This window comes from Uloborus diversus, chromosome 1 (assembly GCF_026930045.1).
Source record: "Uloborus diversus isolate 005 chromosome 1, Udiv.v.3.1, whole genome shotgun sequence".
NCBI classification, from domain to species: domain Eukaryota; kingdom Metazoa; phylum Arthropoda; class Arachnida; order Araneae; family Uloboridae; genus Uloborus; species Uloborus diversus.
The window spans coordinates 242,859,583-242,884,660 of NC_072731.1; the positions used below are offsets into that span (position 1 = coordinate 242,859,583).

The window sequence follows — 25,078 nt, forward strand, 5'->3', positions numbered from 1 at the left end:
ATGTTTGACGGCATATTGGGGTATGAGATAGGAATTGCGCTTTCGACCTTGGACCCTCCCCCTTGCAAAATTCCTGTGTGCGCCACTGATGAAAGTGCATGATAAAAGCGAAGTCATTATTGCAATACAAAAATTATACAAACCTTTCTTTTTTTTACTTCCACTACTGAGGGATACATCCTAAAAGCCAACAAAAGCGAAAGCCAAATTTAAATTAACAGGCAATCACCATCGTATGACCATTGGGACGAATTCCCTTTATGTCACTTACCATAAACATGCTATGCATCCTTTTAAGTTGCATGCATAGTGAACAAAATTGTCATTAAAAATATAATACTGCTGCGGACGGGAAGGTAAAATAATTACTTATTGAAATAAGAAATTTTAATTTAGGGGAGTAACTCAATATTAACAAACTCATATTTTACAGCATTAAAGCAAATGTGACAAGCTGTTTGCTTTTTTTTTTTTTTGAGTAATTGTAATTGTAAATATATATGTACACATGTGTCAGGTTTTTCAAATAGATCATAAAAGAAAGAGACGACTTTATTTTGTGAAGTTAGAGCACACGATAAGGACTTAGAAAATGCTTCTCAGTTAATGCAGTCAGTTAATGGCTCTCTCCTTGTTGGTTGCTATAAAATTAAGAAATAAATTATCTTAAAATAGGCAATGTAAGTTTTTTTACCTTCAAATGTCTGTTAAACAAGGTAGTTTTGCATAGCACATTTGGAGAAACGTCAATCGTTGTGGCGAACGATTAGCAAATTTTAGTAAATAGGTAATCTGATCTATGTTTGCAACGAAAAATCTTAAATTACATGTGAATACAAATGCTTCACCTCATCTTAGTAAAAAATCAAGACACGTTCACACAAATAAATGAAGAAATCTGGCTGATGAAGCCAGGAGATAAACGTATACAAAGCTATTTGAGGACTAGCTATCATTAAATTGACGTTATTTGACCAAGGACATCCAAATAATTTCAAATAAATGCAGGAATAGCGATTTTCTATTTCAAAACAAACATTGGCGCGGTGCGGTGTGGATGCGGTCGTGAATGCGGTTACAATTTTATCCCATTCCAAATGGAGCGACTCCGAATGGCTCGGCTCTATTCGGCTCGCTCGTGAATGGCGGCACTAAGGGACAATTGTGGTTGTCTGGGACGGAACCGTCTAAAAACGAAATTTTGAGCTATAGTGATTACATTGGAGAAAATTGGGGATCCGGGGAATTTCCCCCAAAGTTCTTCGAAACTAATGATTGAAAAACGCAATTTTAGTTTGTTTTTGAATACGTTAAGTGAGATGGGGGTGGGATTGGAGGCCTCTCTAGAGACGCCAATTCAGACTATCTTTGGTAGTAATGTTAGGGAATGGATTTCAAGGATCTCTACCGCAAAAACTTCGAAGAAGAAATGCGAAAAATGCCATTGAGCAATTTTTGATGACGTTATGGAGGGCTGTCTCCAGAAAAGACATTTTGGAGCCATCATTTTTAGGCTATGTTTGATTACATTAAGAAAGAAAGGGTGAATAAGAGACCTAATTGGATCCTTAAAATCGGAGATTCAATCAGCGAAATTTTCCGAAATTAAAGTCCTAAAAACGCAGTTCGAAGCTTTCTTTAGTCTCGTCAAGGCATCCTTTTGGATCTTCGTTTTGGAGCCACACTTAAAATTTGTAACCCGGGGCAAAGGCTCTGTCCTCCTACCTGATCTGAAACTGGGCAGTTCATTCGTGATTTTAATTAGAAAAAATTGCTGTAAAGGGGGAAAATTAAAAATTTTAGTTCGTTGATTATATATGTTTGACTCTCAGGGGAGTCGCAATTTTCCATTGTCTCTCCAGTCTCCACGCATCCACGACTGAGGAACACAGAATTTGTTGTTTGAAATACTTGCGAGAGTATCCTATCAACATAGTTTTTTTACACAAAATATGTCTTCATTGTTTAGGGATAATAAAAACTTGGGAAGCTGGGTGAAGCATTAGTGAGCTTTAAAAGGCACCCTTTCATGCTTCGGGGTGGGGGTGGGGGATTTTCGTCACTGCCCCTCCCCTGTATCCATGCCTGATTACCAGTTCTGTCACAAATTTTACAACCAAATGAAGCACGTGTGTAAAGAGTTGATATTAATGAATAATGGAGCAACACAATGTGCTCTAACATTCCATTTTTCTTAATATGCTATGCTGTTGTAAAATTGGCACTTTGATAATTGAACATTTAAAATTCAGCATATTTATTAGACTTATTATATTATCTTGTGAGAAATTCTTGAGGAATTTTGCTTGATTAAAAGAACTATATGATGCGGCCTGCGGCCGCCCCTTGCTTTGGCCGCCCTTGTGCGGTGCACACTCTGCACACCTGCTAGGATCGGCCCTGGTTGCAGTGTCTCCTATACAGTTTATTGAGCTGCGAATGTAGGAACCACTGTAAAGTCCCTATATTTTCATAGGGACTCTAGGAACAAGAGCAGAACAGGTTCCAAAAGTCGCCAACTGGATAAACGGTAGCTCTATTCAAACATGGTGTTTCCATGGTATAATTTGAAGAGTGCAGTAAAACTAGTTGGCAACAAAAACTTTATTTTGGCGCTCCAGTAGAAGTTTTGGTTTGATTTTGCAGTGCTGTGCTGAGTGATATATATAACCAGTGGTGGTGATAGCAACGTGTTCTAAGGAATAGTAAGATATTTATCTTCTATGTAAATACGTGTTTGTCATTTGCATGTTTTGTTTAGAACGATTACAATTTTATCATGTGTACATTACTTGATGGAATGTTTCAGATTGTGCTCTTGTGAGCAATCGAATTTATTCTGTCTATCATTTTTTACTGTTCTGAGCTTAAAGGATTGGTCACGTTTACTCATATATGCAGGTTCTTGAGATCTTGTTGAAAGTAAGCATTTCTTTAAAGAAAATAAAAAGACATGTGTCATATAGATATTTCTTTTCATTTTAGATATTTTTATTATGTTTGAATTGTTTTTTTGAACGTGACTTTTATCTGCTATCGTATATTTGATATTGTGTGGTAAAACCCTTCTCGATTTAGAAACGAATGCATTTTGCATGTATTTTGATGTCCCCTCCCCCATAAATTACATTAAGTTTTGTATGTACCGTACCCTTCGTCCGCCCCACTTCCCTCAAAAAATTTTAAGAGCGACGGGCCCGACTAAATCTTTAGGCATCTTAAAAAAATAATATTCCTTTGTTATCATTTTGGTAAGTCATTTTCTTGCATGAGAATTAATGTACATGAAAATGTGACGATCATGTCTTCTTCGTTTGAAAACATGCAATTTTGTGGAATTTAATATCGTGAACTATTCTCAGAAAAATATTTGGTTCGATAAAGTTAAGTGAATAGTTACGAAATTTGCTTGTTTATACTGGCCATCTTTTTCCAGTTTTTGCTTTATTCTCCTTATCTGATTTTTGACTTGAATATATAGTGTTTGATATATGTTGATATGATGCTTTATTTCTAAACTGCATTTTTAGAAATAATATTTTTTTGATCAACCTAGTTTCTTAAAAGACATTGAACTTCAATAATTAGTCAATTTACCCTAACTAAACTTAAAGTCTATATTTTTAAAATTTGCAAAATATTGCATTTCAGGTACAAAACATAAGTTTCCTAAAGAACTTCAACCAAAACCTTTCACAATGTGATGTAAAACAGTAGAACTTTTTGAATAGGATTGTCACCAGACCAGAAGTTTCATCAGCTAAAATGGGGAGGATTACATTTTGGAATTAAAAAAAAAGTTCATAGCAATTCAGTCAATTAAAAATATTAATTGACAATCGGAGTTTTGTTTTGCTCTGTGAAAACTAATACGATTTGGATTTATTTTCTATTTAAATGTGTTGCTATTCCGTTTGTCTTGCATAAAATAATGGCAATGTATATTAAGTAAGAAGCTAACTAACTAAATTAAGCGTTAAATTTATTAAATGTGAGTTTTATTTTACCATTGTAAATCTGTTTCTCTTTACAAATATTTTATTTGTTTGCTGCTCATCTCTCTTGGAATCTCTTTTCTTGAGAAAATTTCTTTTAAGCTCTTCACTACATGTGTTTTTGAAGTCCTATTTTTTCAGACCATTTCCGTTCACACTCACAAGTACACCTGTTTGGACGACGACCTTAAAAATATAATTTCATCTTTTAAACTATAATACGTACAAAACTTAACATAAATTTCGGTCAGTCAATGCTTACCAAGTTATTTTTCTCCATCAACTAACAGAAAAATATGCGCTTTTAACATTTAGCTTGTATTTGTAGTGAGAGTCTCGAAACATTTCTCTTTGTCATCAAAGATGACATGGAGAAATGGTTACTTGCATTTATGGGTTTATTGGATATATATAGAAAACAGATATATTCTTTGTTTGAATTTGTTTCCTGTGAAGAAAATCTGTTGAACTTCAAAACGTTGGGTAAGTGATTCATTTAACAATGCTTTAGTGTTTCATTTTATATGCAGTATGCATTAAAGTATAGAGGTTTAAAAAATCATTTTTTAAATGTATTTAATATGTTTTTAAGAAAATGATTTGTGAAACAAGTTTGAAATATTATTTTGAAATTGCATTGCATAAAAATAAATGAACATGCAATGTAACTAAACACTACTTTGAAGCCAAATTTTTAAATTCGGTATCTAGAAAAATTTCATGGTTGTATTTTGAAGGTAGTTTTTTTTTTTTATTTAAAAATTTATATGTTATTGCTTAAAATGATAAAAACTATAAAGGACAGGAAGGATAGATGTAATTATGTGAAATAGATGAAAGACACTAATACATAATTATATATAGTACATGAAGTTAAAGAATTTTGTTAAACCTCATATTTTAACCCCCCTCCATCCCCATTCCCCCATATGAAAGTGTATAAAATTTAAAGCAAATGATTGAAATCTGATTTAAACTTTGATGAAATTTTAGGAATAGAATACAATGAAATGATTTTTTTCAATCAAAAAAAAAAAAAAAAATAGTCATTTTGATTTTATGCAAAGTTTTCGAAAATTAGGTGTACTGATATGGAATTTGTGGTGCACGTCTGATTTTAATTCTTATTTTAGAGCAATGAAGATTTAATCATTAGGATTTAGAATTTAAAATAGCTGCTATTTTTTATTCCTCTGAAACATGAGAAATAATTATCCATTTTATTCTTGTGTGAAACATATCTAATTTGATTTGAGTATTTTCTATTATTTTTAATGTCCCATTGTAACTTTATTTTTAATTTTACGATGCATTATTTCTTTCCAGATATTTGACCAGAATGTATGATCTCAATTTTAGAATAACAATTGTGCCAAAAGAGCCCTTATTTCATGATAAAATAGCTCTAGAAACATTGCTCAGTAATGTTAAACAAATAATAATGAGATGTGCTGGTATAACAGATGTAAATTTAGCTCTTGGCCAGGTTAAAAAATCAGATAATGATGATTATCCTGAAATAGAAGAATTAGTTATTCAAGTGCAAGCAAGGAAGTTTTTTTCCAATAATAAAATAGCTGCATATAAAGCATTTCTTCAAGATTGGAAACGACAATACGATGCAGTGCGATACACAATACAAACAATGTGTGCCTATATTGTTTTATATGAAAATGATAGTTTCCAAAATTCAAGAAGAAAATCATCCAGCTGCAACATTGGTTATGACAATATATCGTTTGGGATTTTGCCCCACAATGGTCAGTTTCATAAATTTGCAGTACTCTTTTCTGATAGTTCTGATTTCATCAATTTTTTCCATGATACTCGTGATGTTAGTATTCGGCATAATAATCAGGACATGATATTTAAATATGACAATATAAGAGCAGTTTTTGTAGATCTTGATTCACAGACAAATAAGATATATTTTGATTTATTTAATCCACCTATGGTTTTTAGAGTAGATAGAAGAACTAATCGAGCTACTGGGGAAACTTATACTCTAAAATATCGCGCTATCACTGTACAGGCAAATCGTTATACTGTTGACAGAGATATTTTGGGCAGAGCTAATATATTGTGCTTGTCTTTTAAAAATCAATCCATTGTTGAAGAAATTATTTCTTGCATTCATCACCATTGTAGTGAAAAGCCTATATATTATTCTACTTTTTTGGAAGTTGATAAAGAGAAACCTAACTTTCCAAATGTTATCTTAGAAGATTTTAACTGTCATTATTTGTTAACTGCTCTATTTAAAAGAAATTTTGTGGTAATATCACAAGCATCTAAGGTGTTGGATGACATGTTGAATGTTTCAAAGTTATGTAATGAAAATGCTGAGAGCTTAGGGAAAGCTTTAGCTGTTGTTCTAGCAGCTCTCGACTCGGGCAAAATCATCAATTTTTGGCATGTGCTTGTTAATCAATATCAGTACTATTTATCAAATAAAGATGAAATTGCATTTAGCCATTATTTAATTCCCGAAAAATGTCGAATAATTCGCAGAGTGACTCTTACTCCAACTAGAGTATTGTTGTGGCCCCCTGAAGTAATGCTGAGCAATCGAATTTTACGAAACTTTGATTCGGAGTACGCATTAAGAGTTTCTTTTCGTGATGACAACATGTCAAGGTTGAGTTTTAATGCCGCATATGCTGATAATGATATTTTTCAAGCTGCAATTGTAAATCACATGACTATTGGTATAAATGTTGGCTCTAGAAAGTTTGAATTTCTAGCTTGGTCGAACTCTCAGATACGAGATCATGGTGTTTGGATGTATGCCAAAGACAAAAGGGGAAATACTGCGAGCGATATTAGAACATGGATGGGTGATTTCTCTCACATTCACACAGTTCCAAAGTACATGGCTAGAATGGGTCAATGTTTTTCACAAACAGAAGATGCACTCGGCGTTCCTTTAGATCCGCAACACATAAAAACAGAAAATGATATAGAAGGTGGCTATGATTTTATGAATCGTAAACCATACTGTTTTTCTGATGGTATTGGTAAAATATCTTCTTCATTAGCAAATCAAGTAAGTTCAATATATTTTTGTATTACTTATTTTAAAATTCTGCATTCTAGTATTAAATTTTTTCAGTTAACGTAATTTTCCTTCGAGACTCCTTCTGAATCCTGAAAAATTGCTTTAATGTATTCTTTCGCTGAAGAAGTAATAAACTAGTTTTGAAAAAAAAAAAAAATAGTTGCAGCAAAAAAGAAAGGTAAAATGAAACTACTTTTCATGAAAACCAGCCAAAATTAAGAATGAAACTTTGATACCGTCAGATAGATATGTTATCAATCAAATGTGTGAGTGCTATATAAGAAACTGGGTCCATTTCAGTTTACATTGAATTATGGGTAAGTATGATTTCATCCATTGCTTTTTGGCCAACTACAAAAATTATGCTTAAAAGTAATATTGATGGTGTTCAAAGATTAAAGTGAATTTTTTACTTTTTAAAGCAATTTCCTGCTACAGTTTGAAGTCTGTTTATTTTTTTATTTTCGAAAATATATATTTTATTTCATTCTTTTTAGTGCAATTGTATTTTAAAAATAGTATGAGGTTACCATCACAAAACTTCACCCTATTTGTCATATAAATGCTCTACATAAAAAAAAAAAACAGAACAAATTTTTAACAGATCTGAAATTTTAAGTGATTGGCACTAAAACATAATCTTTGTTACTCTCTTGGCTTTATTTGTGAACTAATTTAATTAGAATCACTAAAATATTAATGGTTTCCCAAAGTAATTCATGGGCAGTTCTCAAAAGGTGGGAACAAAAAAGTTAACTTTGAGCAATTTCAAAAATTTTCGAATTTGATATCAATTTTGCTTTTATTCTATAGTATGCATACCTAGAACACAATATATGAACATGAAAAGACAGCAGCTATTTGTAAAAATTGTTGATTAGCAAATTAAATTAGCAGTCTGTAGGTAACAGATTTTGGACATTGTTGTCCTGTAGGTAACGGATTTTGGACATCATCATAATGTAAGTTTCACCATTTTTGACAACTGTTAATCTGATTTTTAACTTTTCCAATGAAAATTTTATTTACTACTTTTTGAATTTTGCAATTTAATGATAAAGAGGATATTAATGAAGTACTTGAATGGCTATACATACTGCTCTTTACATATAATACAGTTTTGGAATGATTTTGAAGAAGTTGATGAAAGGTAGAAAAAAGCTTCATGGAAATAATTATACAAACTTGTAGTTTGATTTATTGGGACAAATAAGGAATGAAAATAGAGACAAATAAATACGACATATATATTTTTTAATTAAAAATAAACAAAATATGCTTTAAGAAAGAATGTAAAAAGTGACATCAGTTTTAATAATGGATATTTTTTCTAATGTCATAAGAATTAAAACGATGTCTAAAAAAAAATTATTGAAAAAAGATTCGTATTTTTATTTGGAGATCTTTAAATTATGTGTTTAAAAGAAAGAGAAAAAAAAATTCTAAAATAATAAAAGCAGCGAGGGAAAAAAAAATTGCTAGCGCAAGGTGATAAAGGCGCCAAAACTGGTGCAGCTGACGACTAACTACATTTGTCAAACTGGAATCTCCCTCTGGTAACCTTTAGCTTATCGTATACTGTGTTGTCGCCAACGGAGGTTTGCTTGGCAATTTTCGCGCAAAATGGCTTTCGTTCGATCATAACCAGCCATGTTTCTACTGTTATTTATGTATTGTTCAATGTGTAACGTATTAATTATGCAAAATACCAATGGATTAAAGGAGATAACATCATAATAATCTTTTTTATTAATGTTAGAAGACAGTGAATTGTAAAAAAATTATAAATAAACGGACAGAATTATCGGCGTCAAGATCGTAACGCCATTTGGACATCTCACATGTATGTTTAAGAAAAATTATTTTTCTTCTAAGATACTGCATAAATGCTTCTGAAAACACTTTAAAACAATTAAAAACTGATTCTGAGGATCGATAAATACCTTTAAAACGAAAACATCATTTACTTAGTTCTCAAATAATAGCATTGTAAAGATCGTAACTTTTGGACATGCATCAAATTTCAAACTTACTTTTTTCTAAAATCGTTTACAAAGTAAATAATCTGTCTTTACTTTTGTTATTTGTGTAAAATATTAACAAAAAATTATTCAGTGTAAGATTCATGCCTTTAATTTTTTTTTTTTTTGAAACGTATGGAAATAATTAAAAAAAATTTTTTTAATGGTACATTTGCTCAGTTAATGTTTTGGTATGTCCAAAATTGTGCCATTTAGCTAAGAAATTTTTTTTTTTAGGGCATTTGAAGAGCTTTTTTTCCATAATTTATGTCAATTCTTGTCTCTATACAGCATTATAATTTACCTCAAAAATTTTAGAGTTAATTAAAATTAAAGTTATTTGGTGTTGAAGCTTCAAAGTTGAAGTCTGTGTTTGCTCCCACCTTTTGAGAACTGCTCTCATACTTCACAGCAATACGAATTACTCCTGATAAAAACCCTATGTCTTCTTACTTTGCCCTGTTATCTATTACAGTGAAACTTCTATGAGCGACCACCTCCACTAACGACCACTTTTCTGAAGCACCGAATTTCCCCTGTATATGACTAATGTTAAAATACCTCTGGAAAAGACCATTGAAACCTCTCACAACGACCGGCAAATCCTAAACCTCAGCATTCGAAAATACTGGAATTTTGGTTAGAGAAAACTCAAAAAGAGAGAGACAACAGAAGAAAAGCAATAGAAAATAAAGTTCATATGGACACAGAACAGTTTTCTCATATTAACAAAGGTGGAAAGAAACCAGAATAAGGGATTAAAATCTATTCTCCAGTGGGTCCAGACGTGTTCCTTTCTTGCTCTCTCTGCTCGGAACCTTGTTAAAGTCACGAAAAGGAGGGCATTGTTTTTCGGACCCTTGGGAAGCTAAGGTGGCACATGCAAATCTCAAGGCAGGTCAAGTGTGCACCTTTCATTAAGGGAGGCTGATAAGAATAGAACTTTGTTAAAAGGTTTTTTCTTGGAATTTCTCGGTTGCTTACGGGAGTGGGGTTTAGAAGGGAGCATTCCTACTTCATCAGAGTGGACAAAATCTATTTTTAGTGTCTTTGAAAGCTCAAGAGTTGGTTTCAGTGAATTTGCATTCTGCTTTTCATCACCATACCATATATCACAGTCAGAATTTCGAAAAACCAAGCAATCTCATGCTTGAGAAACGTGCGAAAATCAGAAAGACAATTAAAGAAAATTAGCAGTAAATAAAAGAAAAAAAAAGCTGTCGGCACAACAAACTCTAACAGAAATAGATAATCTTATCTTGCACTAATAATAAGGACACATTATTAATTTATTTTTGCAGTGGAAAACTAAACTAGAAACTAAAGTTGTTTTTGGAAAAACAAGGAATCTGAAGCAGGCGAATTTTAAAGCTATTAGTTTTTAAATAGAAAAATCATGTAAAAAGTATATTTTACCTTTAAAATTAAAAAAAAAAAATTCTTTATTTAAATACATTCTCTTATGATAATGTTCTTGGTTAATACACTGCAGGAAGTAAGGTAAATAACAACTATGGTGCTACATTTGCATGTTCGAAAATGACCTGCAAGCAGGGCCTGATTAACGCACGGTCCGGCGGGTCCGTTGACCTGGGCACCACAAATTTAGGGGCACCAAAATAGCCTAGCCTAAATTAACTTACTTACTTCTTTTCCTTTTTTTTAAGCTCCTTTTACTTTTTCTCAACTTTAAGGGTGAGGGGGCTCAAAATGTTTTTAAAATCAGGTCAAAAATTCGTAAAATTAAAAAAAATTAGCAACAGTTCTAGTGGAAGTTCCTTTTCGTTTTTGAAAAGAATCAAAAGTCGTTTGAAAAGCTGCGTTTCTCAGGATAATATCAAAATTAGGTTTCGATGATGTGATCGAGACATTTGCCTCTGTTAAAGCGAGAAAGAAGCCTTTTTAAAACTTAATGTCAGAATTAGTAAGATTTTTTTTTTTTTGCAGTTTAAAATTGTTTTCAAACTTATTTTCACTTTAAGGTAAGGCAGTTTTAACTCTGATTAGTAAGGTGACTAGACTATCAAGTGTTTAGTATTCAAATCCCAGGTTTCCTTTTCAATGTAGTTTCTATTCATATAAGGTTTCTAGTATAACACACTGAATTTAAAATTGTGCGGATTTTCTCATGGAGGGGGGGGGGGGCACCAACTTCTACTCCGGACCTGGGCACCAATTTGGCTTGATCGGGCCCTGCCTGCAAGAGCGACCAACCTCCATTATCGACCACTTTTTTCAGGAACGGAGAGTGGTTGCTCCAGAGAAGTTTCACTGTGTTAGCATAGATGAATATAAAAATGCCACTATATGATAGCGAATGAATTTCATGTTTGCTTCAGAGAAGTCTTCAATCAAAATTTTCATAATTACTATTAATATTTTTGTTTATGGCAATCTGCTTTTTTAACAATAGGTTTTATATTTATTCACTTTAATAGAGATGTGGCTTGAAATTTATCATTTTTTGCCCATAGCTTTTTTTTTTTCTAAAGAACAAATATGATTGATCAAAGCATGGGATCTAAATTAGACCATCCCTTATCCTACAAAAAAGAATCATCAAAATTGGTTTTCTAAGTGAGGTGTTATGAGCTAACAATTAAAAAAAAAAACGTACATGCCTTCTTTCTGAAGTCTGTTAATGAAAAAGTAAAAGTACTCTGTGATGGTAAATTTATAACTGGCCTGTCATTGCTGACATAAATATCAGCTTGGAAAACTGCAAATTTAATCATCTGGTTTTTCCCAAATCAACCAGTATGTTAAGAAGGGAAACCAAGTTTTTAGATTTTTCCCTTCCATTCTGTAAAATATGAAGTCTGTGGGAAATAGTATGCATTATCACACATTAAACATAAAACATTAAAAAAAAAAGAAAAAAATCATAATTTTTTAATGCATTTTCATTTTTCAAACATGATGGTTTTAAGAACTACAGATATAAAGAAGTATAAAATGGTTTAAAATGTTTTCAGAATCAGGGGCGGCAAATAGGGGGTGCGAGAGGGAGCGGTTGCACCCCCAAATTTTTCACTAAGAATAATGTAAAATGGTAAAATTCAATTTAGATAACTTAGAAAATCATTTGCCTGAATTTTCAGAACAGAAAAAACTGATGGAGGATAAGTGTTTGCCTTAACTAAAGAAGTAATCGCTTCATATGGGTTAAATATTTCAAAATTGAGTAATCTATGTTATGATGGAGCATCTTGTATGAGATACCCGTACAGTGTAGAGTCTGCAATTTTTACGCGTAAATTCCATGTCATTTTACATAAATTTTTATGCTCATATTATAACTTAATGTTCAGCTAGTAAGTGTTCATTGACGCTATGTACTAGAAACACATTTTAGCAACTCGGTGTATCATATGCTTTCATGGGAACTTTTTGTAAAGATATGCTATTTTTGAAAAACATCTCACATCAAAAAATACTTTCACATCAACAAATGTATCTTGAGGCTCTTTACTTGACAATCTCCAAGTGACACAAGATGGTCTTCAAGAGTTATAAAAGCCCCCTGGAAGAATTACTGGAAAGCAACCTTTTCATTGATAAAAAATTTGATGTCATTTTAATATGTATGCCTTTGTCTGAATTTTTTGTTTACTTTATTTATACTGCGGAGCGTTTTTTTGATAAATGCTACACTCTATCATAAAAATTTTAATTCACTAATCTTAATTCTTGGATTGACAATTGAAACTCTTAGTAATTTTCGCATTAATGCATACTTGAACCAGGTATGGAACTTTGTGACAGAACTTTTCGTAACAGTTTTTAATGTATGCCAATGTGGAAGAGGTGACAAAACCCAGATGAAGTTTTAGTCAAAATATTAAATCAATATTTTGAATAAACTGATCAATTCAGTTTCTCAAGAAATTGAGACAGGATTTAATGAGATATATTTATTATTGGTCTTAACTTCAATATTATGTAGGTCGGTTATAGAAAGCGAAAAAGAAAATATTACACTTATAAGTAATGGCATGAGGGAAGAGGAATTGTTTTGTGAATTGTGATTATACTTTTTAATGACACGAAATAAATACTAGCCTATTTAAAAAGCTTTCTTGGTTATTTTTAAGAGAGGAATCTAAAGGAAATGTGCTTTTTTGACATAACTTTCTTGCTTCCATTGTTTTTTGACTGTTTCAATCAGGTCAGTCATTTGAAAGATGACTTCTGTGATTAAATTGAAAAACCGATGTAAATAAAGCACAAATTTACACGAAAATACAGCATATAGCTATTTCAAGGCTACAAAAATGGAGCCTCTTCATCGGTGTAAAAAACTATGCACACAACCAGAAAGTTGTAGGAGAACTGAACGTCAACCAATTTTGACTTGCGTGTCTCAGGAGGTTAGAGAATTGCCTTCGAAGTGCAATGGGGCAAAGCAAGACCTTCCTCTTTAGCTATACTCGCAATAAATCAAGACATTGGATATTGATTAACTATAGTTACAAAATTTTCTGTTCTTCCTGACTCCAAAAATAGCAGATTAAAACTTTACTAAAAAATAAAAACTAGTACCGAGATATTTTGTGAGATAACTTATAACAAAATAAATTTAAAGCTTCGGTCGAAAAATTTTTAATTGTTCTTTACAAGCCTAATTACTCTTAACATTAAAACCATTTAATTATTAGTTATTGTGAAAAACCATATGTATTTTATACCGTTTTGAGGAAATTCATGTTCAAGAAACTCGACCCCCCAAACGAAATGCTGAAATGCCGCCCCTGTTCAGAATCCAAAATAAAACACAGTAGGAAAGACAAATGTTCCAATTTTTTATAAAATCACATATTTAATTTATGGTATGCAAGAATATTAATGCCTTTTAAAATTTTTAACAGGTACATAATGCTCTTGGTCATGATAAGTTGTGCAGTGCATTTCAAATTCGATACGGTGGCTACAAAGGCATGCTGGTAATTGACCCAACATTACGAGATGTGGACATAGTTTTTCGCAAAAGCATGAAAAAGTTTGATGCACCTAAAACAATTAGATTGGAAATTGCTCGAACGAGTGCTCCAGGTAATAAACATTCTTCATTGCTGTTTAAAAACATGCAACATTGCTTGAAAGTAATGCCTTTATTAAATAATTTCTCACCTAAAAACAAATCTCTCAAAAATAGGATTGGAGGGAGAGGGGTCCTTCTTTCATAATAATGTTAATTAGGTTAGAAAGTAAAACATAAAAGTACTGTCTATAAATAGCACCAATACTTCTTTGGAACAATTTTCGAAGTCTGCAAAATTATGGACAAATTTTATATGATTAGTATCTATTTGAGGCGCCAGGCTTATTAAATAGCATAGAAAGGGACTTGATTTCTTTCTACCTGGTGCCTATCATCTTATGATCTGTCTTAGATTTAATCATGTATTTATATTGCTAGCAATAAGAAAATATTTGAGTAAGCCATACTATAAAAGTCTCAACATTTATAGAATTTTAAATGCACAATGAAAAAAATATTTTAATTTCTCTTTTGCCATATGGTAATGATTTATTTGTTTTCATACCTACTAATTTAGTTGGTTTTAAAACCACAAAACTTCTCATGGGCATAACTATTTGACGAGAGTTTGTCCATTATGCAAATATTTCACACAATAGAGGGAAGAAAAAAGAGCTTTAAAAAAAACTCAAGATAAACTTATTTAAGAAATATCAGTTAGAAATAAAATTGATCAAATTAAAAAAACTAAAATACTGTCATATTTTTGGCTTCAGTGTTATGATTCTAGTTGAAACTGAAATATAAGTAAGCAACGAATATAAATATGTTTCTTTTTTGCTGCCAATTAAAAACAAGTTGACTGTGTAGCAAAACATTTTGCTACACTATTACACTTTCGCTGTGGTCTACTACAAGGCTGGATTTTAAGTAGCATATATACTTGTTTTAAACTGGAGTTTTTAATTCTTTCCGAGTACCAGGGTTGAGCAATTATCAGCCCGATTTAGAAGTTAATATTAAAAAAATTTTTTTTTTGATGTACATCATAATTTTTAAAGATATTGAAATTTTTTAAAATTTCATTTAAATTTTTTAAATATCAATGTATAAAGTTTAACCAAATATATAAAAAACTGGTCTGTTCTGTTGAAAATTTGAGGAGCACAGAGTCAAATTGATAGTGTTATTATTATAAAGTGGTTAATATTGGACTGAAAAGAAATGCAGAAAATCTTTTAAAAGGATTGGAAACTATTGCTATAGCTTAGACTTTATTTCAAAAAATACTTGTACTATTGCTGAAATGGTAGGGGAATGTGGGGCAAAGTGAAATGGTTAAGATCACTTACTTTTTTCTAAATGAAAAAATTGGAAACTTGTTTTGAAAATTACTGTACACATAAAGAAAGAACACTATATTATTTACTAATTTTTAAGCTGAAAGTCTGGATCTCTGTAACGCGCATAGCGCCTACACCGTTCAACCGATTTTCATGAAATTTGGCACAGAATTAGTTTATAGCATGGCAGTGTGCACTTCGAAGCAATTTTTTGAAAATTCGATTTTGTTCTTTTTCTATTCCAATTTTAAGAACTTTTCACCGAGCAAATCATCATAACGAGGGCGAGTAAATTACCAAATTATCATAAGGTGGAACCGTTCCTTGGGCAAGCATAGCAAATTGGCTAGAAATTCATCATCCACTATTTGTAAATATACAAGTGAACCAAATGACCTTTTAATTTTCTACTACGTTCAAAGACATGCGAGTACCACTAATTTATAATAAAACTTGCACTAAAACATTATTTTCAATTTTTGGTGACAAATTTGTACCTAAAAAAAAATGGAAAGTTTCCCCTTCTTTTTTTCATGGAGCAAAGTGAAAAATGAAATAGTTTTCTAATGAAATATTTTCCATTTCATTGTTAAAGATATTTTTGATAGAATATAATGATAAATAAAACAAAATGAAGAAATGAAAATAAAATGAAACAATAAAGGAATAAGTATAGAAATGAGTTCATACATGAGAAAAATTGAATGAATAAAATAGTTAATGACAGGGGTCAATCCAGCGCCAAATTGGGGCCATTTGCGGCCCCTTCACAAAATTCCGCATGGCAAAAGCGGCCCCATTCACAAAATTCCACGTCGCAGACAGTGGCGGCTCGTGCCTTAATTTAGCGGGTGGGCTCGCTGTATAAAGTTTTATCAATAATATTTATACAGATACAATGGAGAGGACTGCAGTTAGTAATGCTGAACAATATAAGATAGTCTTTATTGCAGTTGTTTCATTTCTAACTTCTCTTCTAGTTCAAAGTTGAAATTGTTTTAGAAAAATATCCACTTGAGCATTTTTTGAAAATGCAAGGTAAATAACCTAAATTTAATGGCAAGACACCCACCCCATGCCAACTAGTAATAAACAACACACAGCATTAATTAAACTACTACATTACACTCTTGATGCCAACACGAGCACATGATCACGCAGAAGCTTTAACTTTCGTTTTAGCATGCTTCCTTATCTCAAATTACAAAATTGGTTACTATTTTTTTTTTCCAGAAGCACAGTTTCCTCAATCGCTAGTGCATTCTTCATACATCAAAATTAGAATTAATTATTTAATTTAATTAATTATTTTTATTGTGTGAAACTACATCACAATATCTAGGGGTCACATCACATTCATAGCATTTTTGTAAAACATTTCAATAAAATATGTAATTCTTTGGAATCTTTGTATGCGCTTACTTATTTACCAATAATTATTTTTCATGCCCTTTCATAAAATCAAAACACTGAAGAATATATCAGTTTTTTAAAAGTTTAAATTTTGAGATCTTGAATTCAAAGTATGGTTTTCACTATCGCGAATTGCGATAGGAGGAATTTCTTTTTTCTACTAATGGCTTTTATCGCAACCATATTTTGAATTCCTGACGTCAAAAGTCAAATGAATGCCTGGGGCTGGATGCTGGATATTATGTGCTGGATACCTTTTTCGCGTAAAAAGGATTGTGTAAAGTCCAGAAGGTCGTTAATAAATAATTCGATTCCGAGGCACATGGATGCCTGCATTACTGTCAGCCCCGCTTAATCGAGTAAAATCTCTAGGAACCAAATTTAAAGATGTGATGTTAGAGATCCCCGCTTAATCGAATAATTTCTTCGGAAAATCGAATAATAGTAATCGGCTTTCACATATATTTTTGCTGAAAATTTTTTTGAATACGTTAAAAATAAATAGGAGCAATTACTGACGTAAAAACTTAAAATAGCATTTTTCAGCAAACGACGGGCGGGAAAAACAACATTAATTTTCCATCAAAACATTTCCACTATTCTATCTAGTTTCTTCTATAGTTACCAATGCCATTACCAACAGACAGTCGATAAATAAATTAAAAAACACAACAAAATATCAACATTGCAGAAAATAAGAAATTGATAATTATTGATTACGTAAAACGCGGTAATTGAATTTAGAAAACTGTTCACAAAACACATTGAGCAAGGAATCCACTATTATGGACTTTCTCCAAAAAATATGAACTGAAAAAAGGTGTAGATTTAATACCTCAAGTTGTAAGTTGCATATTTATAATTTTCATATGTACTTGTATTATATATACTTAGTTATTATACATGTTGTTGATTACTTAGCTTATTTAAAACGCTTTTTAATCAAAAACATTTTTTTTCTATTACTTAGATATTGATTTATTATTACGTTTTAAGCAAAAGTTGTCAACCAGGGAAGATAAATAAAATTTCCCAGCTTAATCGAATATTTCTTGAAACCGACGGTATTCGTTTAAGTGGGGCCAACAGTATAAGAATAGAAAAATAAAATCAAAGGCATACGTCATTCAACGGTCAAGTGAACACAATAAGAAATTCATGATTGCTCAAAAACAGTTCGAAATCAAGAAAAAGCGCACCTATAGTGTGAGTGACCTAAAGTTAATAACTTTTTAAATAATTAAACTAAGCGTGGAAACCCTCTTCTTCATAAAGTTTGAAACAATCTGAAGTTTTAAAACAAACAATAAAAAAATCGAAAAGTTTGGTCATTTTTGAGGTTATGTGGCCCTACGCCTTTAAGGATTTAAAGCGTGTACCGGATCAAATTGAAATAATTCAGGTTTGTTCCGCCTTAGAGTACTACAGAATAGAAAACACATATCGATAAGACCTAATATACGATTAATACTTATTACTTTTGCCAAATATCAGAACAAAAAAGAAAATTGAATAGATCTCGCCCAATTGAAGTTTTTTTGTAAAAGTTTCGGACCAATTCAGAATTTTTCACACTCAAAACCAACTAGTATATTCGAAAACAAACTCTTCATTCAGAAATTCCGATCATATTAGTTCCAAACAGAAAAATAAATAAAAATACGCACGCATGCGATGCGGTAGAATCGGAGGGAACCCATAAAATTTTAAATGCCAGTTCCAGATACTAACAGAAATTTAAGATTAAAGACAAATACAAAAGAAGGACGGTGGAAAACGATAAGAGCACTTTCTTTCATTCAGTGGGCTTGTCATTTTTTGCCCATTTTCGAACTGTTGTTTCGTACAAGTGACGTGTGTCAAATCCTTCCCCACCTCCTATTGCCCTTCTACTGCTGTTGGGGGTAAAGCTATTTTTCGGAGGGCTAGGGAGCGGGAGCCCACACAGCAGAAATCGGAGTGACACGGGCTTGCCGTTTTGGTGTCTAATTGAATCGTCGTGATTGGTTAGGTGCGGAGGTGTGGCAAGTCAATCGAGGGGCAAACCAGTCGCAGCCCAAGAATCATTCTCAGAGCTTGCAAGCGAAACGCTAACATTTTAGAAGCGATATGCAAAGTGTTAGAGATTTAAAATGTGTTTCATGTCCCCAATTCGTTGTTTGTTTGTTGTTTTTTTTATTATTATTATTATTTTTTTTAGCGAAATACTAAACGTTATTTTGACATGATCTATTTAGTGGTGTACAATTTTTCTGGGTGGGCTTTGCCCACCCGGCCCATAGTGACGAGCCGCCACTGGTCGCAGAAGCGGCCCCATTCACAAAATTCCGCATCATAAAAGCAGCCCCTTCACAAAAATTTATAAAAAGGCAGCCTTTTCACAATATTTTTTAACCGCAAATGTGTACGCATCTGCACGGGAACCTCTTCCACCTTCCCCCATCTTATCTTTTTGCTTGCTGCGTGAGGTGTTTTTGCTTGAGAGCGTCAGAGGGGGGTACGGGAGAGGAACACTTGTGATTGGCAGCTTGTTTTCAGGAAAATCCTAAATTTTACTTTGATTACGCAATATATATTCAGTATTAATTTGTGTTGAGTTTCAAAATCCAATTCTAAAATAACTTTACTTTAAAATAAAATTATTTTACATGCTGTTTTTATATTTTTTATTTGTTTTGAAGATCTTGATTTCCTTACATCGGACATGGTAAACGAATTTTTCGCATTTTTGATGTTTACTGTACCTTGTTAAGAGGCAAACAAATAAAATTTCTTATATATTTATTAACATCATTAAATTGCAAAGTTTTTAAACGAAATACCTACTCTGTAAGAACGTCAAAAGTCAAAAAATTAAACGCTGAATGCTGGTGCAGTATTATTTTGGGTTTTAATTACTTTTAAGTTTTTCAAACACATACATGGAATCTTTAATGAGCATTTCACTTCTGTGTTAAGAAATATGTGATATCTTTGAGTCTGTTCATATTGTATTTATTAGGAGTTATCATTACGTTCAGCAGCATGTGCAATTTTCATTGCTCTTAAAGTATTTGAGAGGGGCAAACAGGAAATCTGTTGTGAGACTTTCACCTTAAGAAAGTGTGCCTTGCATATGTATATTTGTAAAAAGCAATAAATGTAATGTATGTGTCAAATTACGAATAAAATGTTAAGGATCTTACTTCCCCCCTCCCCCAGCGCATTTTCTCTTGCTTCAGGTATTCTTCAAGAACTTGCAATCACCCCTGAAACCTGTCTAGGGCTTTTCTATAACGATACGACAGCTAAAAATGCTTTAATATAATCTTTTTCGAGAAAAAAATCACGAGAAGGTCTTTTTTACAAAAATAAAGAAAATTTACAAAATTATTTTGCTTTTTCACAAAAATAACGAAATTTCACAAAAATATTTTGCCTTTTCACAAAATGGGGACCCAAAAAATAAAACCTGGGTCGACCCCTGAATGAAGAAAAAAATAAGTGAGTGAACTGAATGAGAGAGAGAGAGAGAAAGGAATTTTTAAAAGAAAGAATGTGAATGGAACAACTAATTAACTGATATGTGAATGATTCTACAAAAGATTGAATAAGTAAATGGGACTATATTTCACTTTGCCCCATCCACTTTGACCCACATGCACTTGACTAACTGTACAAAGCATTTGAAATACAAATAAGCTTAATATTAAGCAAATAAATACTTTACCATATATTAGTAGGTTTCAATTAATATTAAAAATATTAATAACAGTAAATTTATCCTTTAACAATAACAAAAATAATTGTTGACTTACAACAAAATATTACAATACAAGTATCAATTTTTGAAAATTGCTTGTATTATCATATTCTTTGATTTTCAGAGGTAATTTTTTCTTGACTGGAATAGACTACATGTTTTACTACATACTTAAAATATTACTAGGGAGATGGCGCTAAAAGCAGAGTAAATATTTGAACATTTCACTTTGCCCCGTATTCCCCTACATATTTAGAAAATTTTGAAGATTGAATTTAAAGGTGTGGATAACGATGAATCAATTTAACAGCTTTTAAGATTCGATATCTGCAAGCACTGGGAGTCTTCCATTTCTTAGCGTATCAAGTAGACCCTAGCTTTTGTGGAGAAATTCTTACTGATTTGGAAAGAAAAGCATCTTTAACATTTGAAAATGAAAACTCATCTCTTCTCATGAAGTTCATTGTTCATGGAAACATCTGATCCTTTCTAGTGATGTGCTTAGGAAGATTTCCACACTCAATTGCTGCAAAATCGTCTCCTCAATCAAATCTTCATGTCAGATTAAGAATTTAAAAAAAAAATTGTTCATTTGAACCACATATGTAATTGTTGACTGCAAGGGCTTTAGAGCTGTTGCTATCAAGAGGACTTTTTCCAACATATTGATTAGTGTAATCTGAAGTTCGAAACAGAGACGTGGAAATGACAAATCATCTGATCTTGGTTTCATTTATAAGTCTTAACCACTGTCACTAAATACAAAATTGGTTATAAAATTTTCATAAAAATAAAATTACTCGAAGTTATTTCACCCCTTTTCTAGTTCATCTTTCTAATGATTCTGGTTTGAAAGAGTAAATTGTTTAACATGATGCATCTTTTATTATGATTTTTGTAATCAACTCTGCCAAGCACGGTTTCATTGAAGCAATTGCTAGTTTTCTTATCCAAAATTGTGCTGTTTAAACATTGTTATTGATTCATAAAAACTTAAACCTGAGAAAGTTTATAGTAATGAAATTAGAGTTTGTACCTAATTTCATTATTTTTTCTTTCATTTCATTTTCAGGACGTCTACAGTTAAACAGACCTTTAATTACTCTTCTCAACGCTCAAGGGGTGCGACACAGAACCTTTCTGAAGTTACAAGATGAAATGCTTAAAAGGTTAACTGACATGTTATTTGATGAAAGCAAAGCATCAGAATTTTTAGAATCTGCAACACCATCTGACCTATTCAGCTATAAAGAACTATCACAGTCTGGAATCTTCTTGACAGCAGAACCTTTTTTTAGGTCACTTTTGCTTGCTCTTCATCGACATCACATAGGTAAATGAGAGTTAGTAATGCGGGTTAGATCTCCTATTTTCAGCACATGTTTCAGTTAAAAAAAATAATGAATCCCTTTTGAGAGGTGTTAAGCTTTTTTTTAAATTTTTTTTTTACAATTTACATTCAGGTCAAAGCAACTAAATACAATCAACTTTCAATAACTCGTGTAAGTCCCAAGGGGACCGGCTAAAAACGTTTGAGTTATGAGAAGCTTCCACAACAGTCTCAAGAGTTTGGGACCTGAGGAAAACTTCGAGATAAAGGAAGATTCGAGTTATAAACTGCTAGTTATCGAGATTCGATTGTATAAAGTAAAATTATCCAAATGTATTTGTCACAAAAATTGCTAGGGGTGAGTATGAGATGTAATTTGCTTATTTTTTTTCAACAACAAATATGAATTTTTTTGTTTTAATTATATGCAATGATTTGATAAAAAATATAATACCTATCCATAATGTGACTAATTCTACATGTCAGCATTATGCATTGATACAGGAGTCGCCATTTTTAGAAGAGTGGGTTGAATGGGATTTAGAGCAAGATTCAACACCATTTAAAGGGTTCGTACTTTCTTAAAAAACCTCTAAGAAACCCTTAATTTCATCAAGCAAAATTAAAATCCAGAAAGAACCCTTAAAAAGTCTTGAATTTTCTGAAAACTTCCTTAATTTTAAAAAACTATATCGTTTGGTCCCCGTTTTCTTTTTTTTTCTGTTTTACCCCCCTCAAATCTTCATCCTCTTCTATATCTGCCGATTCTGAGACATGCCAACGACGTCAAACATGTGTTCGCCGAAAATTGCATGCTTTGTTTGAGATTTTAATCTTTTTGCATCCTGCAAATATTTCAATCATTTTAATGTTGGAAGGTTTTTTTACCATATGCTTCTTTATATCTACTTATTTTATTCATTATTTCAATAATAGTTTTATTTCTTAAATTTGTTTTGGAAAAAAATGCAAAAGACAATAAAAAACTGTGGTCAACTCCCACAGTCTTGGATTATTTTGAAAGATGGTATTTTTACTTTTTTTATGTATTTATGAAAGCATTCAAAATATTTATGGTGAATCCCTAATGGTTGAGGTTAGGCTTTACAACCTAATTTTTTGGAAATTTCATGATTAAATGAAGCAACGTCAAGTTGTTTTTTTGATCCTGAAATAGTGTTATGAAGTTTTTTTAAACCAAATTATGAATTCTAGTGCAAGGAAAAAGGACATCCAAACTATATATCTTATACATATAAAATCTGAGTATCTATCTATCTATCTATCTATGTCCAAGCTTCTTCTCCCGAACGACAGTGAACTGACCATCGAACCAGATATCGATGGATTCGTAATCCTCCCGTCTTCATGTTTGGCTATTTAACATAATCCTCCGATAATAATTAGCGGAGATATCAATTAAAAACTATTAATTATGACTCTTAGATTTCAAAATCAAATCCCTATTTTTCGAAGGCTTTCCTCCATTCAAATTATTATTCAGTGCTTCATCTCAACTTTCCGCAACAACGCTTTTATTAAAATGTATATCGGGTGAAGAAAATCATTGAGATGAAAGATTTGTTGCCATTTTTTTTTTCTCGAATATGAACAGGTAAAATTCTTGTTTTTGTTTTGAGGCTTTTCCTGTAATCAGGGGATTTAAATTGCTTACTTTTTTGGGGGGTTTTCCGCAATCTGCCGCAAAACTACACTGACTTTTTTTTTTTTTTTTTTTTGGTTCAAGCCTGAGTGTTGAACTCGCGTCACTTGACATAACTTTTATTTTTGAGGTAGTCCGTGCAACGCCGGGCACGCAGCTAGTTTATTTTTAATTCTCGCTGTGAAACATATGTTCTACCACATAAAGAAAATTAGACTTTTTATTCTGTTGTAAATTTTTACATCACAAACAAACTTCACTTTAAAATTCATATTCTCATTTTCAATACCTTAAATTCAAATGTTTTAGTTAAAAAACATATTTTTCTCTAAAAAAGATAAAAAATTGATGTTCTGTTAAGTGATGCAGTCAAGATTTAACTTTGGTTCCATTAACTTCTTTATTCGAAGACTCGGGAGTTAGAAATTGCTGCCTCTCTTTTCAACCCCCGACACACAAAGGAAGGGGGTTATAAGTTTGACGTGTTTGTGTATCTATGTATCTGTGTATCTGTCTGTGGCACTCTAGCGCCTAAACGGATGGACGGATTTTGAAAAACTTTTCTTTGTTCGAAAGGAGAGTTGATCGAGAGTGTTCTTAGCTAGGTTGTGTCTTCGGATGGCAGGAATTAATGAAGATAATAATTAAGAACCTCTAAAAGTTTTTTTTGCAAATTTTTGCAGTGAAAACATATTTAAAAATTTTAAAATTTAGTTCCAAAATAAAGAGTTTTTTTTCTGCGTCTGATAGAATGTCTTTTGAACTTCCATGATATATAGTATTCGAATTATAACACTTTTTTAAAGCAGATTTTAGATACGGCTAAGCCTTGTTCAAGCGATTGGTAACTGAATTCATTCCTGGCCGACAAAGAAATTAAAAGCAATGATTTAGATTTTTTTGTCTGTTGCCAGTTTTTATTTGCTAACAAATAAAATACTTGTAATTGATTTTTAATAGCATAAGGCTTTTAAAGGGATTTTCAATTGTCCCTCTTGATTCTACATTTGCAACTCAGTTGGGGTTTTTTAAATTTCTAATTTAAGACGATCACTTGTTGAAATTTAAATTTATATAGAAATAACAGACTTAAGAAAAATGGTGCTATATAGCAAATTTGTACAAAATTTGCGATTTTAGTGAGAATAACAAATGAAAAGCAATAATAACAAAACCACAGTTTAAATATCTTGAAGAAAAGAGATTTTAGTTCTTTTCCTTCAATTTGCTTCTCACTTCAATAATGTATGCTAAAAAAATAATTCTTTGATATAAAATTTAATTTTCTACGGTTTATCCCCATTTTCCTGATCTTTTTTCTAACTGAAATTTGAGAAATAAATGCAATGCTTTAAGAACAATCTGTGCCATGTATTGTATTAATTACTACCCAATCATTTCAAGCATAATTAATAAGAAAAAAATCGTATTATTTTTAAAACTGATTAGTTAGCCATTTTTTGTTGAATTTTGGAATGTCATGGACTCAAACGGGCTATTTTAATCTTTTCCCTTTTCTGCTTTTTTTTTTT

At 31.8% G+C, this 25,078-nt stretch overlaps 1 protein-coding gene across 1 annotated transcript in view; it reads left to right on the forward strand.

The window, feature by feature from the left end:
• The first annotated feature begins 2,672 nt into the window (after positions 1–2,672).
• The window catches only part of LOC129226264 (uncharacterized), a 49,690-nt gene continuing 27,284 nt past the window's right edge, over positions 2,673–25,078 (forward strand). Inside the window, 5 exon segments of the mRNA XM_054860868.1 lie at positions 2,673–2,705; positions 2,858–2,922; positions 5,322–7,041; positions 13,943–14,126; positions 21,626–21,886. Of these exon segments, the coding sequence (XP_054716843.1) occupies positions 5,335–7,041; positions 13,943–14,126; positions 21,626–21,886 (2,152 nt within the window). The 5' untranslated portion in view covers positions 2,673–2,705; positions 2,858–2,922; positions 5,322–5,334.